A 17,928-nucleotide genomic window follows, 5' to 3' on the forward strand; every position below is an offset into this window, starting at 1 on the left:
TGAGATCAATTCGAAAAAATTACCAAAAACAAAAAAATAGTAATGAAACATAAAATTACCAAAAAATAGTAATGAAATATAAAATATAAAAATAGTATCTAGGGACTGGGGTTGTGGCTTACTGGTAGAGTGCTTGCCTGCATGTGTGAGGCACTGGGTTTGGTTCGCAGCACCACATATAAACAAATAAATTAAAGGTCCATTGACAACTAAAAAAACATAGTATCTATTTAAAGTAATGGGGAAAAGGCTTGATCAAACATCTCACAAAAGAGCATATCCAAGGCCAGGCAAGATGGTTCATGCCTGTAATCCCAGTGGCTGAGATAGGAGGATTGCACGTTCAAAGCCAGCCTCAGCAACAGCAAGGCGTAACCAACTCAGTGAGACCCTGTCTCTAAATAAAATTCAAAAATATAGGGCTGGGGATGTGGCTATGTTGAGTGCTACTGAGTTCAATCCCTGTACCTAATAAATAAACAAATATATTTTTAAAAAGGCAGAGGGGTGCTGGAGATGTAGCTTTAGTGGCTAAGTATCCCTGAGTTCAATCCCCAGTGCCAAAAAATAAAAAATGAAAAAAGAGCATATCAAAATAGTCATTAAGCTCTGTCGTGGGGTTCAATTACATCAGTCATTAGTGAAATGCCAAAAACCACAGTGAGGGACTGGGGTTGTGGCTCAGCGGTAGAGCACTCGCCTAGCAGTGCGAGGCCCTGGGTTCCATCCTCAGCACCACATAAAAATAAATAAATAAATAAAGGTATATATTTAAAAAAAAAAAAAAAAAAAAACACAGTGAGACACAACTCCATACCTACCAACAGGGGAGTGCAGCTAAAATAAGAATAATGACTCTAATTCCTTAGGACAATTATTTGACAGCATCAACTAAATCTGAATATACATTTATACTCTATGCCCAATGATAGTTCATGCATATATTTACCAAAATCATGTTCTATAATGTTCTCAGGAACACTCTAGATATAGCCTTAAACTGGCTGGTACCCAGGTACCCATCAACTGTAGAACGAATAAATTGTAAAATATTCGCATAATGGAAAACTACACAGAAATAAATAGACACAACTAATGTAGATGAATCTCATAAAAACAAGGTTGATTGCCACGCATGGTGGCGCACACCTGTAATCCCAGAGGCTCGGGAGGCTGAGACAGGAGTACCATGAGTTCAAAGCCAGCCTCGGCAACAGTGAGGCACTAAATAAAATTCAAAAAAAGGCTGGGGATGTGGCTCAGTAGTTGAATGCCCCTGAGTTCAATCCCGAGTACCCCAAAAATAAATAAACAAACAGGACTAGGATGTGGCTCAGTAGCTAAGCACCCTTGGGTTCAATCCCTGTTACCAAAAAGAAAAAGAAAAAAGGAAAATGTGGGCAAAGTTGAGTGACAAGAAGTCAAAAGCAAAAGAGGACATTCAATGTGATTCCACTGACATAAAGTAGAAAAACAAAACTCATTCCTGCCATCAGGGTGACAGGAGGGGAGGGGCCAGATTAAAGCACAAGAGGATTCTGGTGTACTGGTTCCCTGGCTGTTTGTTTAGTTAAAATGACTCAAGTGGCCAGGCATGGTGGTGCCCGCCTATGATCCCAGCTGCTCAGGTGGCTAAAATGTTTGAGCCCAGCCTGGGCAACTTAACAAGACCCTGTCTCAAAATTTTTTAAAAAAAGCTTTTTTTCAAGGGTTGGGGATGTAGCTGATTGGTGGAGCACTTGCTTACTGTGGGCAAAACCCTGGGTTCAATCCTCGGCAGTGGGAAAAAAAATTAATGGATACAGTTACTGTATGTGCACCACCTATCTATACTTTGCTTAAATTAAAAAGTATTGTTTTGGGGGGCTGGGATTGTAGCTCAGTGGGGGAGCACTTGCCCAGCACATGTGAGGCCCTGAGTTCCATCCAGGCACCACATAAAAATGAATAAATAAATAAAACAAAGATATTGGGTCCATCTACAAATAAAAATAAAAAATTTAAAAAACTAAAAAGCGTTTTTGGCTGGGGTTGTGGCTCAGCGGTACAGCACTCACCTTGCACTGGCGAGACCCTGGGTTCGATCCTCAGCACCACATAAAAATAAATAAGTGAAATAAAGGTACTGTATCCAACTACAACTGAAAAATAAAATATTTTTTAAAGTGTTTTTTTTTTTTTTTTAATGTAGTATTATAGAAACGGAAAGTGTTCCCCCCCCCCTTGTGTTATTGGAGATTGAACTCAGGGCCTCATATTTAACTATATCTCCAGCCCCTTTTTAAATTTTATTGAGACAAGGTCTCAATAAATTGCCCAGGCTGGCTTCTGCTCCTGCCTCAGCTCCCAAAGCACTGGATCACAGGCGTGAGCCACAGTGCGTGACAGTGTGCCTTTGCAGTTCCACTCAGGAGACTGAAGCGGGAAGATCATCTGAGCCCAGTATCTCAAGCCCAACCTGAGCAACATAGCAAGATCCTGTTTATAGAAATAAAAGACAGGGAGCTACAAGCTGATGGCTTATAAAGAAAGCCTGAGGGGATGGGGTTGTGGCTCAGAGGTAGAACACTCGCCTACCAAGCGTGAGGCACTGGGTTTGATGCCCAGCACCACATAAAAATAAAATAAAGATATTGTGTTCCAGGGCTGGGGATGTGGCTCAAAAGGTAACGCGCTTGCCTGGCATGTGCTGGGCGTTGGGTTCAATCCTCAACACCACATAAAATATAAAATAAAATAAAGATGTTGTGTCCACCGAAAACTAAAAAAAAAAAAAAAAAAATATTAAAAAAAGATATTGTGTTCACCTATAACTAAAAAATAATTAAAAAAAAAAAAAAAAGCCTGAGAAGAGTCTAAGACCCACACTGTGGCCCCTAAAGCTAGCCATGCACCTTTCTAAAACAGTTACCTGGTTGGGCAAGCCTCCCCACACTACCCTCTCAAGCAAAACTCTTGGTTTATGTTAGGGACACTTCTGTCACCCAGCAACCCTGGAGAACTGTTGTTTCCCCAACTCAGTCGTTTGACCTGGGCCCCCATTCTACTCTGGGGTTATGCTAGGTCTATCAGAGCCAAGCCAGAGACGCTGCATGGAAGTCTGTGGGTTGAGGAAGGAGGACCCTGAGCTGGTAGGATGTGAACCTGGAGCCGCTGGCTGTAGCTCTTTACATGGAGAGATACCTTCCTGAAAACCAAAGAGACAGAGGAAGCACATCAGAACACAAAAAGCAGGCAACCTCCTGGAATCATCTTGGAGCACCTAAGCCTAGATTACGCCCCAAACGTATGTAAATCAGTAAGTTTCCTTTTGCTTAGGCCAGCTTGAATGACATTTGTCACCCCCATCAAATGTGCCTATCACCACTCTCCAAAAGCCTGTGCACACTCAGAGATGAAAATGGACATTTTAATACCCCAAATTGGCTACAGCCACTCACACCCCTCACAGCGTCAAGTGCACCAAACCTTCCCAAAGCACCAAGAGACATGAGGCTGGCTTACTGTTCGTGCCTTCTGTACCTTTCTAGAAAATTCTAGCACTGGATGTTGGGACCATCTTACTAGACCCTTCTGTATCCTCCGTGAGAAGAACGAGGCTCAAGGGAAGAGACTGCCTGGGCACATCCAGAGCAAAACAAAACCTCAAAAGGCTTGAGAAGCTGTTCAAAAGGGCCAGGCAGGCAATGTTATTTAAGAAAGCTTGCTGCGCTGGGGTTGTGGCTCAAGCGGTAGCGTGCTCGCCTGGCATGCGTGTGGCCCAGGTTCAATCCTCAGCACCACATACAAACAAAGATGCTGTGTCTGCTGAAAACTAAAAAAATAAATAAATATTTTTTTAAAAATTCTCTCTCTCTCTCTCTCTCTCTCTCTCTCTCTCTATCTAGAAAGAAAGAAAGAAAGAAAGAAAGAAAGAAAGAAAGAAAGAAAGAAAGAAAGAAAGAAGGAAAGAAGGAAAGAAAGCAAGCAGTGGTGCACACCTGCAATCCCAATGACAAGTTCAAGGCTAGTCTGGGCAATTTAACAAGACCCTGTTTCAAAATAAAAAAGGGCTGGGGAGGTTGATCAGTGCAAGAGCAATCCTGGATTCAATCCCCAGTATGGGGAATGGGGGCAGGAAGGGGGAAGCAAGCTGCATTTATTAAGGTTGTCATGTTGCCTCAACCCCAGGTTTGAGAACTTGGCTTTAATATTTGCTCATAGACATTATAATAAATAAAAACAGGGCCTCATCTGGCATAATGCTATGCATTCATTCATTTTCTTATTATCCTTCTTCAAGACACACTCTGATAATTAGCTTCATTATCAGATGAAGAAATTGAGACCTAGCCAAGTTACCTTGCCCCAAATCACTCAGTTAAGTAGCAAAGGTAACTTTCAAAGCAAGGTTGTCAAATAACAAAGGCTCAGCTGAGTTGGAAGCACCAGGCCAAGTTCCTGTGCACAGAGTTGATTTAAAAGGTGCACTGTCCCATCTTCTGCCCTTGATGGAATAGTTTGTCCCCTTCAGCTCTGATATTCACTTCTTTAACCTATCTAGTAATCCAGCTTTAAAAAAAATAAAAATTGCCAGGCACAGTGGCACACACCTGTAATCCCAGTAACTTGGGAGACTGAGGCAGGAGGATTTCAAGTTTGAGGGCAGTCTCAGCAACTTAGCAAGACACTTGTCTCAAAAATTTATTATTTTACTTATTACTTATTAAACCCAGGGACGTTTAACCACTGAGCCACATCCCCAACCCTTTTTATTTTTTACTTTGAGAAGGATCTTCACTAAATTGCTGAGGGACTTGCTAATTGCTGAGGCTGAATTTTCAATCCCCTAGCCTCTGGAGCTGTTGAGATTATAGGCATATACTACTGCACCCAGCTCAAAAAAATTTTTTTAAAAAGGGACTGGGGATATAGCCCAGTGGTAAAGCATCCCTAGATTAAATCCCCAGTACTTTGGGGTGGGGGGGGAAGCAGAAAATAATAAGTGTTGGTGAGGATAAGGAGAAATGAGAACCCTCATACATAGCTGATGAGAGTGTACAATGGCATAGTTGCTGCGGGAAGCCAGGCTAATAGTTCCTCAGAAGTTTAACACCGTCACCGTATGCTGTGGTTTATATGTCCTGCAGAAGTTGCCCGATGCAGCAATATTGGGAGGTGGGAACTAGTGGAAAGTGTTTGAGTCATGCAGCAATATTGGGAGGTGGGAACTAGTGGAAAGTGTTTGAGTCATGGGAACGAAGTCCTCATGGTTAGATTAATGCTTTCCTCATGGCACTGGATTAGTTACCATGATAGAAGTTAAACACTATGATGCTCTCACCAGAAGCCAAGCAGATGCCAATATCATGCTCTTGAACTTCCCAGCCTCCAGAACCATGAATCAAAATAAACCTCTCTTCTTTGTAAATTATCCAGTCTCAGGTATTCTGTTATAGCAACAGAAAATGGACTAAACCACCACATGACCCAGCAATTCCACTCCTCAGTACTACAGAGAATCAAGAGAAATGAAAATGTATGTTTATACAAAACCTTATATGTGAATATTTCTTGCATTATTCATAACTGCCAAAAATGGAAACAACTAAAATGTGTATTAATGCATGAATGAATAAACAAAACATGGTCAATCCATACAATGGAATATCATTCAGCCATTAAAGGTTGGGGATGCGGGCTGGGATTGTATCTCAGTGGTAGCATGCTCGCCTAGCATGCATGAGGCACTGGGTTTGATCCTCAGCACCACATAAATGTAAAATAAAGATATTAAAAAAAAAAAAAAGGTTGGGGATACAACCCCAAATGTTTTAGATAAGTTAAGAATACATGCATAGCATGCAAAAGGTTCTGGGTTCCATCCCTACTACCAAAAAAAAGAATGGAAGCACTGATTCATGCTGCCACATGGATGAGCCTTGCATACATGCTGAGTGAAAGCACCCAGTCACAAAAGGTCTGCATTATTTGATTCCAGCCCATAATCCCAGTCACTCTGGAGGCTGAGGCAGGAGGAACACAAGTTCTAGGCCTGTCTGGGCAACTTAGCAAGACTATCTCAAAATGAAAAAATAAAAAGGATTAGGGATATAGCTTAGCGGACAGCAAGCAGTCCTCGGTTCCATCCCCAGCTCCGCAAAAAATCAATGTCAAGGCAAATCCATACAAAAAATCATGAGATTAGGAGCCACCGAGGGATGGAAGGAGAGGGGAACTGGAAGGTGCAGGGTTTATTTTTAAGGTCATGAAAGTGGCCTGGAAATAGTGGTGAAGGTTGTACAATATTGTGAATATACTAAAGTGAAATGTACCCTTGGAGATGGTGTGAGAATTTAGGGTTAGGCCATTGTTATTCAAATCACATGGTACCCCCTGTGCCCTACTTTTAATCTCCCTAGGGACTTCCCATCACACCAAGAGTCAAACTCAAATTCCATGCCGGGGCCTACAAGGCCCTAATGACTTAACCCTGCAACTTCCACCACCTCTTCCATTGCTTGCCCCTCACTCATTCAGGTCCTCCATACACCTAGCATTTGCACTTGCTCATCTCTCAACCTATAATGTACTAGAATGTTCTTTCAGGGAGCTGGTGGTAGAGCGCTTGCCTACCAAGTGGGAGACCCTGGGATAAATCCCCAGAACTACCAAAAAAAGAAAAGACCTGGGGATGTGGCTCAGTGGTAGAGTGCTTGCCTAGCATTCAGGAGGCCCTGGGTTTGATGTCTAGACCTACCCGCCCACCCCTGCAGGAAAAAAAAAAAAAAAAAAAAAAGCCTTAGAATGTTCTTTCCCATGGCTAATTCTTGCCAATCAGGTCTTGTTCAAATGCCCTCCCCAGACACTGAGAGGACCACCCTGACCACCCTGCCTAAAATAATGCCCCACCATGCTCCATCACATTAAGAGTGGCAACAGTTCTGATCACTATTAGAAAATATATGTAGTTTACTTCTTTATTGCCGGTTGCTATAACCAAAAGAGCAGGAACCATATCTGTCATATTCAAGACCACCGTGTCGGCAAGAAAACGTTATCTGGAAATAATGGATTTAATGGAAGACTTCCCTTAAGATCTGAAATGCCACCTGCTGCCCAATCCAGAGTTCAGAGCACCAAGTCCTCAGCCACACTCTGCAGGTGCTCAGGGAGTTAACAGGCATTTGCTGAGCACCGAGTGCCAAGCCCCACCCAAGGCTTGTCTAGAACCCTGAAGAAGCAGAGGACTAATCCCTCCCCTGGAAAGCCTGAAAGTCTTTAGGGGTCACAAAACAGTGTTTACCCAGCAACTCACAAACAAACACACAGTAGAGATCTAAGATTGCGTTGCTGACACCCAAGCTGGAGGCTAGGGTCCAAATCAGCCTCATAAAAGCATGTAATGGCAAACACACTCTGATCCAGGCCTTCTCAGGACTTTGCAATCTGACCTGTTCTCCACAATAAGACGGTTGCAGCTCACACCTGTCCCTGCCCCTTCCCAAGGGGACTTTCTTTTTAGAGGCAGTTAAAAGTTTAAATGGGCAGGTGATAGTGAAAGCCTCTCCCTTTTCCCTTCTCCTGTTCCTGTTCCTCAGCATCTCTGAGTCACACACACAGCCAGCAACTTACCCACTAGGAGTTTGACGTCTCGGACTGTGAAATCAGGATCAGGCATCCTAGAAAAAGAAGCACAGACATTGGTGAGGAGACAGAAACAACAGAGCCAGACTCTACCCTGCCCAGGGTGAAGCCATTTTTCCAAGTGGGGTCCTTGCTCTCTGTTTGGAATCCAAAATGAGATAACCTGGATAGAGGGCAGTAGATCAGGTAGTACCTCAAGGGAGGGTCACCCAGAACCATGGTGCCCCTTCCCCACCCCTAGAGGTACATCACACCTAAATCTCAGCCGGTACTGTGCCTGCCTATAATTCCAGTGACTTAGGAGGCTGAGGCAGGAAGATCACAATTCAAAGCAAGCCTCAACAAATTAGCGAGACCTTAAACTACTTAGTGAGACTCTGCCTCAAAATAAAAAAGGGACAATAATGTTGCTCAGTGGTTAAGCACCCCTAGATTCAATCCCTAGTATCAAAAAACAAAAACATAACAACAACAAAAAAACTCTGAACCTCAGCAGAGAATGGGCGCATCTACCTGCCACCCCACCCTCACTTCTGCGGGAAAGACTCGATCGAGTGTGGTGTCAAGGGCCAAACACCAGCTTTCTTTCTAGGGACAGCCCTCTCTGTGTCTCTTTCTCCCTCTAAAAAAATACTCTCCACAGTTGTATGGAAAGTGGAAAGAACCTCTTTAAGTTCAGAGGGAAAAGAAGACAGACATTAGACCATTTCCAGGAATTTGATAACCCTGCTACAATGATTATGGGAACTGTTAACTAACAGAGATGCTGAAGGTTTACTTTCCACTCCTAGGAGCATGACTGGTGAACAAGTCCAGCTTCAGAGGCTGGAAAGGAGATGGCCTAGGATGACACCCTGAGCCTCCTCCTCTGTCCCTGCCCAAGGGGCAGAAACCTGTTCTTCCAGCCTGGCTCTGATCTCTCCCCCACCTGGAGCTCTGGTAGATCTCAGCCAGAATATAAACCAGACACAGTGGCAGGCAAAGAAAGGGGAGACGCTGGTGCCCAGGGAAATATACCCTCCATAGAAGGGAGCCATCTCCCATACACTAGCTAACACAGCTCAGGGTCTGCCAGTTTCTTGGTTCAGAGTTGAGGAGCAGGACAGGTACGATTCTCAGTAAGAGGTTGCAATGCGAAGCCAGATGGATCAGGGCAGAAGTCCTCACTGTTCAAGTACCCTAAGTCCTCTCTGCCCAAATTCCTAAAAAAAGACCAATCTTTAGAGAGCTTTCCCCTTGGTCAGGGCTTGAACAAGGAGCCGCTATTCCCAGATCATGAAATGAGCGGCGGGAAGAGGGTAGAAGAAATCCACCCAAGCTAGAAATTGAGTTAGGGAGGAAGACAGGGGAGAGGCAATTAGTGTCAGCAACTTACTTAATTCCTAGTCCGTCCTTTTCTCGAAATATCAGGGGAACCCTGAGAGCTTCTCTCTGTACGTACTCATAGTTGAAATCTGTTTGGATATTTGAATTAAAACAAGTTGGTTAAGTTATTCAGGAGCAAATGAACCACGAGCCATTGGTGAGGGGAAGAAAAAATGGCAAAGGAAGGGAACGATCGGGTGCTAGAGGGAGGCCTGACCTCAGTGGCAGAAGCTCCCTGGAAAATGACAGGGAAATGGCAGGGCCTAATCCGAGAGAAGCCATGCCAGCCATCGCTCCTTTGCCTACTCAGTCATTCTCTGCATGCCCCACGGGTCCGAACTTGTCAATGAACAGCCCAAGGCTAGCCAGGGTTGAGGAGGAGACTTATAAAGAGTCCCACACTGAAAGAGACCCAGCTAGTGCTGAGAAAGGGGGACAGACGGGAAAACGCATCCCTGGCTGAGCTCAGAGAGTAAAGGGACTGCAGAACTGAAGAATGCCACCTGGGAGGATCTGAAGCCCCAGAGAGGAGGCTGGGAGGAGGGCTCTCATTGTAGCTGAGCATCAGTGAAAATCTTATTGTAATATCCTGCATCGTGAAGGGGAGGGGGGGAAGCCGGTTTCCCTGGAAACTGTGTATTTGGTGCCAAAATAACTAGGGAACTGGGCACAGCTTTGTTGTCTTCATAGTGAAATTCTGTCGGAGCCATCACACCGCTTGCTTCCACTGGATCACCAAGAAGGATGCTCTCCAGGTAGGCTGCACAGAGCAGGCACAGCAAGGCCCAAGAAAAATCCACTGGGTAATTTCCTAACTGGGATATGTCTGGTAGAGACCCCCCAAATCTTTATCCAAAGCCCTGGAGCATGAAGGGAGCCTTCGATTAATTTCTTTCCTTCCTCAATTCTCCCCAAAAATCAATGAATCTGACCCAAACACAGCCCTAAATATGGAGGTAAGGGGAGCTAATATCAAACCCTCCCAAAGTCCAAATCACGTCCCCCAAGTCCTCAGGTGACTAAAGTATCCCACAAGGCTTCAAGGCCTCTCTGGCTGGTCTGAAGTGAGAGAAGAGTCCCGGGGCCACTGAAGGCTGCGGGGGGCCCCTGGCGAACAGTTCACTAGGGCCTTGGGGGAGGAGGCCAAAGCTACTGGCTCAGAAAAGAGAACAAAACCATTGCCGGGAAAGCCCTGACCTCAGTGGCTCAGATCCCCAGGGGCTCACAGTGAATGGGGATTCCTAAGGATTTAAAGGAAGGGAAGTTTAAGAAGCTTCTATTTTTGAATCCAGGCGAAGGGCTCCTTCTGTTTCTCAGCTCCTCCCTCAAGTTTTGGGACTAGATCTGAATTAACTAGTGAAACCCGGTCCTTTGAAAGGAGCCAGGACAGCAAATTTAAGGATGCCATTTAGAGCCCCTGGCTGGTAACCTTCCCTGCCAACACACCCAAAGCCCCGCACTACCCCACTCCCAGCTTCAACTTCCTCAAATGAGCCTGAGAAAAAGTGCTGAAACCCTAGGCTGAGGATTCCTGACAAATGACTAGGAAAAGTTTACATACTGTTTTCTCATAGACTCTGCCAAATGACTCCATAAAATGAGGGGAAGAAAGGAGAGAAATTAAAATCCCATTTATGTGGAGAAAATTCACATGCAGTTAGGACTGGCACCCTGCTCTAGGACCAAACAGGCTAGAAAAAATATCCTCCCTCCCTCCCCACATTTCTTCCCAACACCACCAGAGCCCAGGGGGGCAACAAGCACAAAAGAGAAACTTCAAAAATGCAAAGCCAGAAAGATCTCTCCTCCAGGCCAACTCAAGGCCTAGCCACTCATCCAGAACCCACAGGGAAGCACCTCCCGGCTGTCAGCTCCTGGAGAGGGAAGGGTTTCCAAGAAGGTGGGGAAATACAAAATGGAAACTGAGTAATTGAAAGGACACCCAAACAGCTGAGAGGAGAAGAAAAAAAAAAAAAATGAACACCATACCCCAGGAAGGCCTGGGGTGAGAAAGGGCATCTCCAAAACCCTTACCCCACAGGCCCTGTGGAAATCCAGGCTGCAGGGCTGGGTGGGTCATGGCTCCAAAAGCCTCAGACCCAAGCAGAAGCAACACCCCAAATCTGTCTGGAGGACACCCTGAGACACTCTTAGTAGGAAGGTCAGGGAGAAAGGCAGGCCTTACTAGATCTCAGGCTAGGCTGTACTCTGGCACCCTGAGCTTCCCCAACTTCTGCTCCAACGGGGGAGAGTTCACAGGAGACAGACAAGCCTCAGGCATGGGAAGAGACCCTATTTCCCCTAGAAATGCCCCAAGACTTTACCAGGGAACAGGAATCTCTCAGCCTTAAGCCTGAGGGGAAGTCACCCATATCCCCCACTCCAGCTTCAAACTGTCAACGCTGCAGGCCTCAAGCTTAGGTGGCAATTCAGACCATCAACCCTGAGTGCACCTCCCCAGGCCTATAACGGATGCGAGTTGCACTCCAGAGACCCCAAGCCTGAGGAGGTGTAACCCTAAGAACTCAAAATGTTCCATCACCAGCTCCTAACTAACAGAGCCCGAGATGACACCGGTTTAGGAGGCTTCGAGTCTGGGGGGCCTCACCCCGATGTCTCAGGAGGACCCCAAAATGGGGCTACTCCAGTCAGGCGACTGCACCTTGGGCAGCGCAAGAGCACAACCGGCTGAGGAGGTGGAGGACGCGGCGCTCAAGCCCTCCTTCGGTCCGACTGTCTCTTCCCAGGTCCCTCAGACCACCAGCCCTCTAGTTCTGCCCACCGTGGTGCTGGTGGCGAGCCCAAGCCAGGCCTAGGCCTGCGCCCGGCCCCCTTCCCGCCTGCCCTCCTCCCTCGCCACCCCCCCCCACCCCCCCCAGTGCTCGGCCTCGTTTCGTCACCGGATCCCCTGGAATGGGGGATGCGGGCGCGAAATACGAACCCAGCCACCGGCAGCTCCCTCCCCACGTGCGCGCGGCCCGCGGTGCGGAGGACAGCCCGGGGAGGGGGCGCCTCACCTTTGCCCTCCATGGCATGCACGAAGTCCCCCTGGTACAGCTGGCTGCGCAGCTTCTCTTCCAGGCTGAATCCGCGGACGCTCACAATCTCCTCCACGTCCGACAAGTCTTCGTTCTCGTCGTATCTCTGGCGATCAATCGGGCGCTGCGAGGATCCAACCAGAGAGCCCGCGATATTATTGTGGGAACTGGGGGGTCGCCTTTTAACCCCGGGCCAACACGAACAGGTGCAGGAGTGCACGCCCCCTGTACCCCACCATTGCAATCTGAGCAACTTTGCGCAAATGCCAAAGATGATGAAAAGCAGGAAAAGGAGAGGGGCCCACAACCCCAGGGTCCTACTGCGCCCTACACGACGAAGCACTCTCCTCCTGCATCTTTGGAAGCCATGGAAAGGGTATCTAGGGGCTCTCCCACGTCCCCCATCCCTGTGATGTGCTGAGCTTTGCCCACTCAGCCGGGAGCCTGGTTATGTAACCCGCGAAGGGGGCTCCGGACACGGGCTGGCGGGGTAGATGTAGGCCCCGGGAGGAGCCGCTGCAGCTCCGGGCTCGGCGGTAACAGCCGCCCCGGCCTCCGTGGAGGCAGAGCCGGGAAGCCGGAACCGGGGCCGGCGGCGTTTCTAAGGCTGGAGCCGCTCCCGAGCTACCGGGGAAGCTGAAAAGCTGAAATGGAAGGGCTGAGACCCCAGCCGCCCCCGCCGATCGCCCGCCAGTACAAGAAGAGGAGGTGAGGGGAGGAGGTGAGGGGCTTGGGAGGGGGAGAGGCAGACGACCCGCCACAAAGCTCCCATCGGAGACCCCAAAACGCACCAGCAGCTGCCTCATCTCCCCACGAGCGCGCGCGCACACTCACTTCCTAAGGAGACTCCCCCACCACTCCCCGCATCCCCCTGCCTCCTCCCTCCACCGCCCAGCGCCCGGCGCGGCAGCCCCCCAGATTCCGGGCGAACCCCCAGCCCGCTTACCACCCCTTACGCCTTTCCAAGCTACCATCTCCCCACTTAAGTGTCTGAGACTCTGAGCCTCACAAGGGACTGGAGGAGTAAGCTGCTTGCTTCCTTTTGCATGCAATTTATTATTTTTTTCCGGTCCTCTTGTAAAATACAGAAAAGGAAAGAAAAGGCAGCAAGAAACAACCGAAAAAAAAATAGAGCTATCATATACCAGATACAGATTTGGAAAAAAAAAAAAAAAAAAGCTACACACCAATCTTCTTCCAGAGTCTTTCTCTGCCTCCATTTTTTTAGGAGAGTTCACCAATTAATTGTCAACACTCCTGCCCCCTGCATTTTGGCGGAGGGGGGAAGGAGGGAAGACCAAAGAAAACAAACCAAAAAATAAATAAATAAAGCAAGCCAGAGCCGAGATCTACAAAGTTTTGCACCAACACTTAGGCAGATCCGTTTGCAAAGTCCTAGGAAACCATTTTCAGCAGTTGTGGGGGGGGGAGGCGTCGACGTCATAATCCCCGGAACGTAAACATTGTTGCCGATCGCGCTCTGAGCCCGCGGCCGGGCTAGTTGGGGGGGCACTCGGCCTGGGATGGGGGGGCGGGGGCAGCGGCCCGAGGAGGTGTGGGACTGGGAGGGAGCCCGCGAGGCACCGGGCGCCGTTAGCGCCCTGGCATCGCTGTTTTGTTGTTGGGTCACGAGTGCGCCTCTGCACGCAGGCGCCGCCGCCGCCCGGGAGTTGTGTGCAGAGCTGACTTTTGGAGGGCTGAGTTGCAGGCGACTGGCGCATCCCGGAGATGGCGGGGCAGGGAGGGAGGGAAGGAGGAGGGGGTGGGGAGGGAGGTGCAGATTTGCACGGCTGGCCTCAGCGGGAGGCGCGGAAATGCAAGCCGAGCATGCTGGCGTGAAAGCCCCTGGGCCCTGGCACCCCCAAAACGACCCCCCACCTCAGTCCCTGCCCCCACTGCCCACGGCTGCCCTTCTTCCTTTTCTTTCATATACCCTACCCCACAACTTGCGTTGGCGACCCAAATTCAAAGCATTTGGTGCATATATATATATATATGCACCAAATATATGTGTGTGAGTGTATATATATATGTGTATATATTTTTTTGCTATGTAACTGCATGTCTTTTTTGGGGGGAGGGGCAACCCTGTTCAGACCCCCATTTGCGAACCCGCCAAATGGAGGACGCATTTGATGGGCTCAGAAAAAAAATTAGTACAGCTCCATATCTGCATGGACTCAATACTTTTAAACTCTCGGACTGAAAGATAAGAACACACACACACACACACAGGTACAGGAAATACAGCCAGACCGGAGCCTTTTCAGACCGCAGGTGACCGGAAGACGTTGCCTTTCATTCATTCATTCTGCTCGCCTCCGTGGAGTTCTTCACTAGCCTACGATCCCTGAAAGAGAAGTTGGACTTTTTTTTTTTTTTTTAAAGGTCCTTGTGCCCGCCCAGTGGAGAAAATTGATGCTCTGGAAGGATATACTCAGAGAATCGGATCTAGCGTCTCCTAACGCAGCTCGCAAACAAGCAAAAGGTAAGCCCTGGTTGGTTGTTGATAGGAGAAGAGTTGTGGAAAGGCATGTGGCTCTTGGGATGGGATACGAAAACCTTAAGCGCACCTGGACTGATTTTATATGACTTTAGCGGAGATTTGGCCACCCTCTAAGCATATATAGAATGTCATTAGGTCCGGGAGTTCTCCCATGTCCCCCTTCCCAGTGCTTGTGACAACCTCCAGAGTTGTCCTGTAATTCATCATGAACACGGAGAAACGCTTTACTCCAGACCAACTCTTGTGTCCTGCAAGGCCTGGTCTTAGGGGTTAAATCTCCTGGTAAGATGACATGGCACCGGGACTACAATAAGGGAGATAGTAGGTGCTCACAGCTGGTGTCCACGTGCTGTTTTATTTCTGCCCCTAATCCTGTGAGCTAGTTGAAGCAGGTCATTTTGCAAATTGGGAAACTGAGGCTCAGAGAAATTATGAAACTGGGTGACTACTCAGCCTTCAGTCATTCCCATGTAACAAGCCATTAGACCTGGGGAAGAAATGCGTCCCTCACTCACCTTAATTCACTGTCATTTCATTCTTGTAGTTTTTGGGTTTTTTTCATGTGACCCCAAAGACTAATCTTTAAAGTTTGTTTTACTCTGGTTCACTAGCTGTAAAAATCTTTTAAAGTAGGTATGAAGCTAGCAAACATCAAACTTTTGTCTCCAAACTGAAATGGCCTATATTGGTTCTGCTACATCCAATCGACAGCCCTTTGTATGTGGCCGGCTCTTTAGCCCTCTATCAAGAAGTGGGACTATTTTATTTGCTTCTGTCTTGAGAAAGAGAGAACCCTTTCAGGGAAACCATCTCGAAATTCCCTATTTTGCAAATGATGAAACTGGGACTCAGGAAGGCAAAGCCACTTTTACCCAAGATCATACAGTTTTCCTGTGGGCTATTGGGGTTCCAATTGGAACCTGGCTTATCTATCACATGCCTTTTCCGATATTAACCAGGGTCACTGCTCCCACATAATGAAAAAACAAAAACCAAAACACTCAAAGGAGGGCTTCTGGGCTGGAGGGTGGTGAGAAGTGAATTAAGTGAAATAAAACAAAATTGGCAAGTAGGACGCAGGATCTTCATCCTTCACCTTTTTTCCCTGGGATTCCTCTCTCCTCATGTGGCTTCCTGGTGTCCCCCCAAAAGCTGGCACTAGGAAAATGATCGAGGGCAGCCACCTTAGTGTGAAAACAGTTAAGCCTATATATCACCTCTATGGGGAGTTCCTGGCTTGTCAGAGCAGGAAGGGGTTGACTAGTCACCTAATTTAATCCCCTCCCTTTACAAACCTCGAGGAAACCGCAAACCCCAGAGAAGAATGGGCCAGCCAGGGGCTTGTTCCCCTTTGACTCCCCCAGAATGCCTATCCTGCTGCTGGGCCCTAAGTGGTCACTCCATAAATGTTGGGCCCTTGATGGATCACCTTCCCCAGCATATTTGCATTTTCTCTTTATCAGTAATTGGCAGATGAAAGGCTTTGTCCTCCTGTTGAAAGAATTCCAAGCATTTGCTGAAAGTGGGGGAGGAGGTTATTTTGGGCCAAAGGGGGAAGGGCCAAGACCCTTGAGCTCCAGCTTGGCTGATTGTCCCTGAGGAGCTGAGAGTAGGTGAGGGAGGGCACAGAAGCTGAAGGTGCTTATTTAAAAGATGAACTTTTTAAATTGCATTGGAAATTAAATAATAATGACTTTCCTGGACTCTCCGGGAGTGTTCTTGCAACAGCAGTCAAATCCTGCCTATTATCCCCATTCATTCATTTCTTCCATCCTCAAAGGTTGATGATGCAGCTCTGTGCCCAAAGACTGAGAAGACAGAAAGACAAAAGAAGAAACAGCTGCACTTCCAGGCATACTCCAGGCAGGGGCTGGAGAAGGACTAACAACTTCCCAAGGAAGAGGCTGACTCTGGATGGAGCCCTGAGAAATCAGAATCCAGGATTTGGGCCTATTAAGACACTGAAGCTCCTGACTTTTGAGAATTTAATATGCCTTCAAGCAAAGTCCCTCATATCTGCTATCTCTTTGAATGCTTGCCAAAACTCTTAAGGAGGAGCAATGGTATAATTCCTTACTTCTATAGCTGAGGCTCAAAGAATTGTCAATTACTTGGCCAAATTTTACAGCTGTGAAATAACCATAAAGGATTTGAACCCAGACCTTGTAGGAATCCAGAGCCCAAAGACTGACCACTCTGTAAGCCCCTTGCAGGGCTCTGCCATACAACCAGATAATGGAAATATTGTACATTTGCAATTGTTTTCTCTAGCCACATCTGGCTATTGAGCCCCTGAAATATGGATACTGGGCTTAAGGAATTAAAATATTTATTTTTTGGTACTGGGAATTTAACAAAGGAGCACTTTATCACTAAGCTACATCCCCAACCCTTTTTCATTTTTATTTTGCGATGGAGTCTCACTAAGTTGCTGAGGCCAGCCTCCCTAGTCACTGGGATTTGTACCACTGCACCTGTCAAGGAATTGAATTTTAAATTGTGCATGTGTATGTGATGTGTGCATGTTCTGAGGGTTGAACCCAGGGCCTCAGGCATGCTGATCGCTGCTCCACCATTGATCTACACTTGCAGTCCAATTTTTAATTAAAAAATAAAACTGCCCCAGAGTGTTTTCCAACATTTGTCTAAATGTGCTTACTAAGCTGTATATACACATCAAGGTCTGATTTGGCCTCCGGGAAACATTTGTGGAATGAGTGAAAGGTCCATACGGGAAAGAAGTTACTAATATCAGTAACCCCTGGAAGAGGACAACTGGTATAATGTGAGTGCCTATAATGTTAGCCTTTAAACCACTTACTCTGAGAGCCTGCCAGGAACATGGTACTGTATGGGAGCCTGGGGATACAAGTGGATATTAGACTGGCCCACCTCCCCAAATCTGGCCAACTCTCAAGGACAAATAATTGGTGATGAAGCAGGAATTCTAAGACCTGGGTAGCCACTTCCAGACATACATTCCAGGGACAGACCAGGCCTGGTGATTCACACCTGTAATCCCAGCTGCTCAGAGGCTGAGGCAGGAGGATCACACATTCTAGGCCAGCCTCTATAACTTAGTGAGACTCCATCTCAAAAAAAAAAAGAAGGTAGGGCTTGGAATGTAGCTCAGTAGTAGAGCACATACCTAGTGTGCCCAGGGCTCTATTCCCATCACTAAAATAACAATAATAATAATAATCAGCAAGATAATTATTATATGTGTAGAATTTCCTTTGGAAAGACCAAAAAAAAAAAAAAAGGTTGGGGAGTGCCGGTAGAACTGGAGAAAAATTAAAAGGAACTATTCTTTAGTAGAATGTCAGATTTTACCACATGTATATATGGCTGTTGCCTGATTTTGAACCATACAAATTCAAGTGTTATTTTTTT

At 47.1% G+C, this 17,928-nt stretch overlaps 1 protein-coding gene and 1 long non-coding RNA gene across 12 annotated transcripts in view; one reads left to right on the plus strand and one right to left on the minus strand.

Moving 5' to 3' along the window:
• Positions 1 to 13,633, minus strand: part of Kdm2b (lysine demethylase 2B) — a 125,544-nt gene extending 111,911 nt beyond the window's left edge. For 7 of the 11 annotated variants that reach the window (XM_078039207.1, XM_078039203.1, XM_078039206.1 and 4 more), the window contains exons 1-4: positions 13,217 to 13,633; positions 12,009 to 12,153; positions 9,002 to 9,080; positions 7,615 to 7,661 (exon numbers count right to left, since the gene is read on the minus strand). In XM_078039207.1, coding sequence (XP_077895333.1) covers positions 7,615 to 7,661; positions 9,002 to 9,080; positions 12,009 to 12,153; positions 13,217 to 13,249 — 304 coding nt within the window. In that variant the 5' untranslated portion in view covers positions 13,250 to 13,633. Of the gene's footprint in view, positions 1 to 7,614; positions 7,662 to 9,001; positions 9,081 to 12,008; positions 12,154 to 12,820; positions 12,886 to 12,975; positions 12,995 to 13,216 lie in introns of those variants that run through there. The other 4 variants (XM_078039204.1, XM_040289505.2, XM_078039208.1 and 1 more) reach the window with 3 other exon arrangements.
• A 106-nt stretch (positions 13,634 to 13,739) lies between these two features.
• LOC110598592 (uncharacterized) lies at positions 13,740 to 17,173 on the plus strand. The gene is made up of 2 exons (XR_013434830.1): positions 13,740 to 14,517; positions 16,316 to 17,173. It is a non-coding gene; the product is annotated as an uncharacterized LOC110598592 (long non-coding RNA).
• Positions 17,174 to 17,928: the final 755 nt, after the last annotated feature.

The sequence above is a fragment of the Ictidomys tridecemlineatus genome, chromosome 2 (genome assembly GCF_052094955.1).
Source record: "Ictidomys tridecemlineatus isolate mIctTri1 chromosome 2, mIctTri1.hap1, whole genome shotgun sequence".
Classification (NCBI taxonomy): Eukaryota; Metazoa; Chordata; class Mammalia; order Rodentia; family Sciuridae; genus Ictidomys; species Ictidomys tridecemlineatus.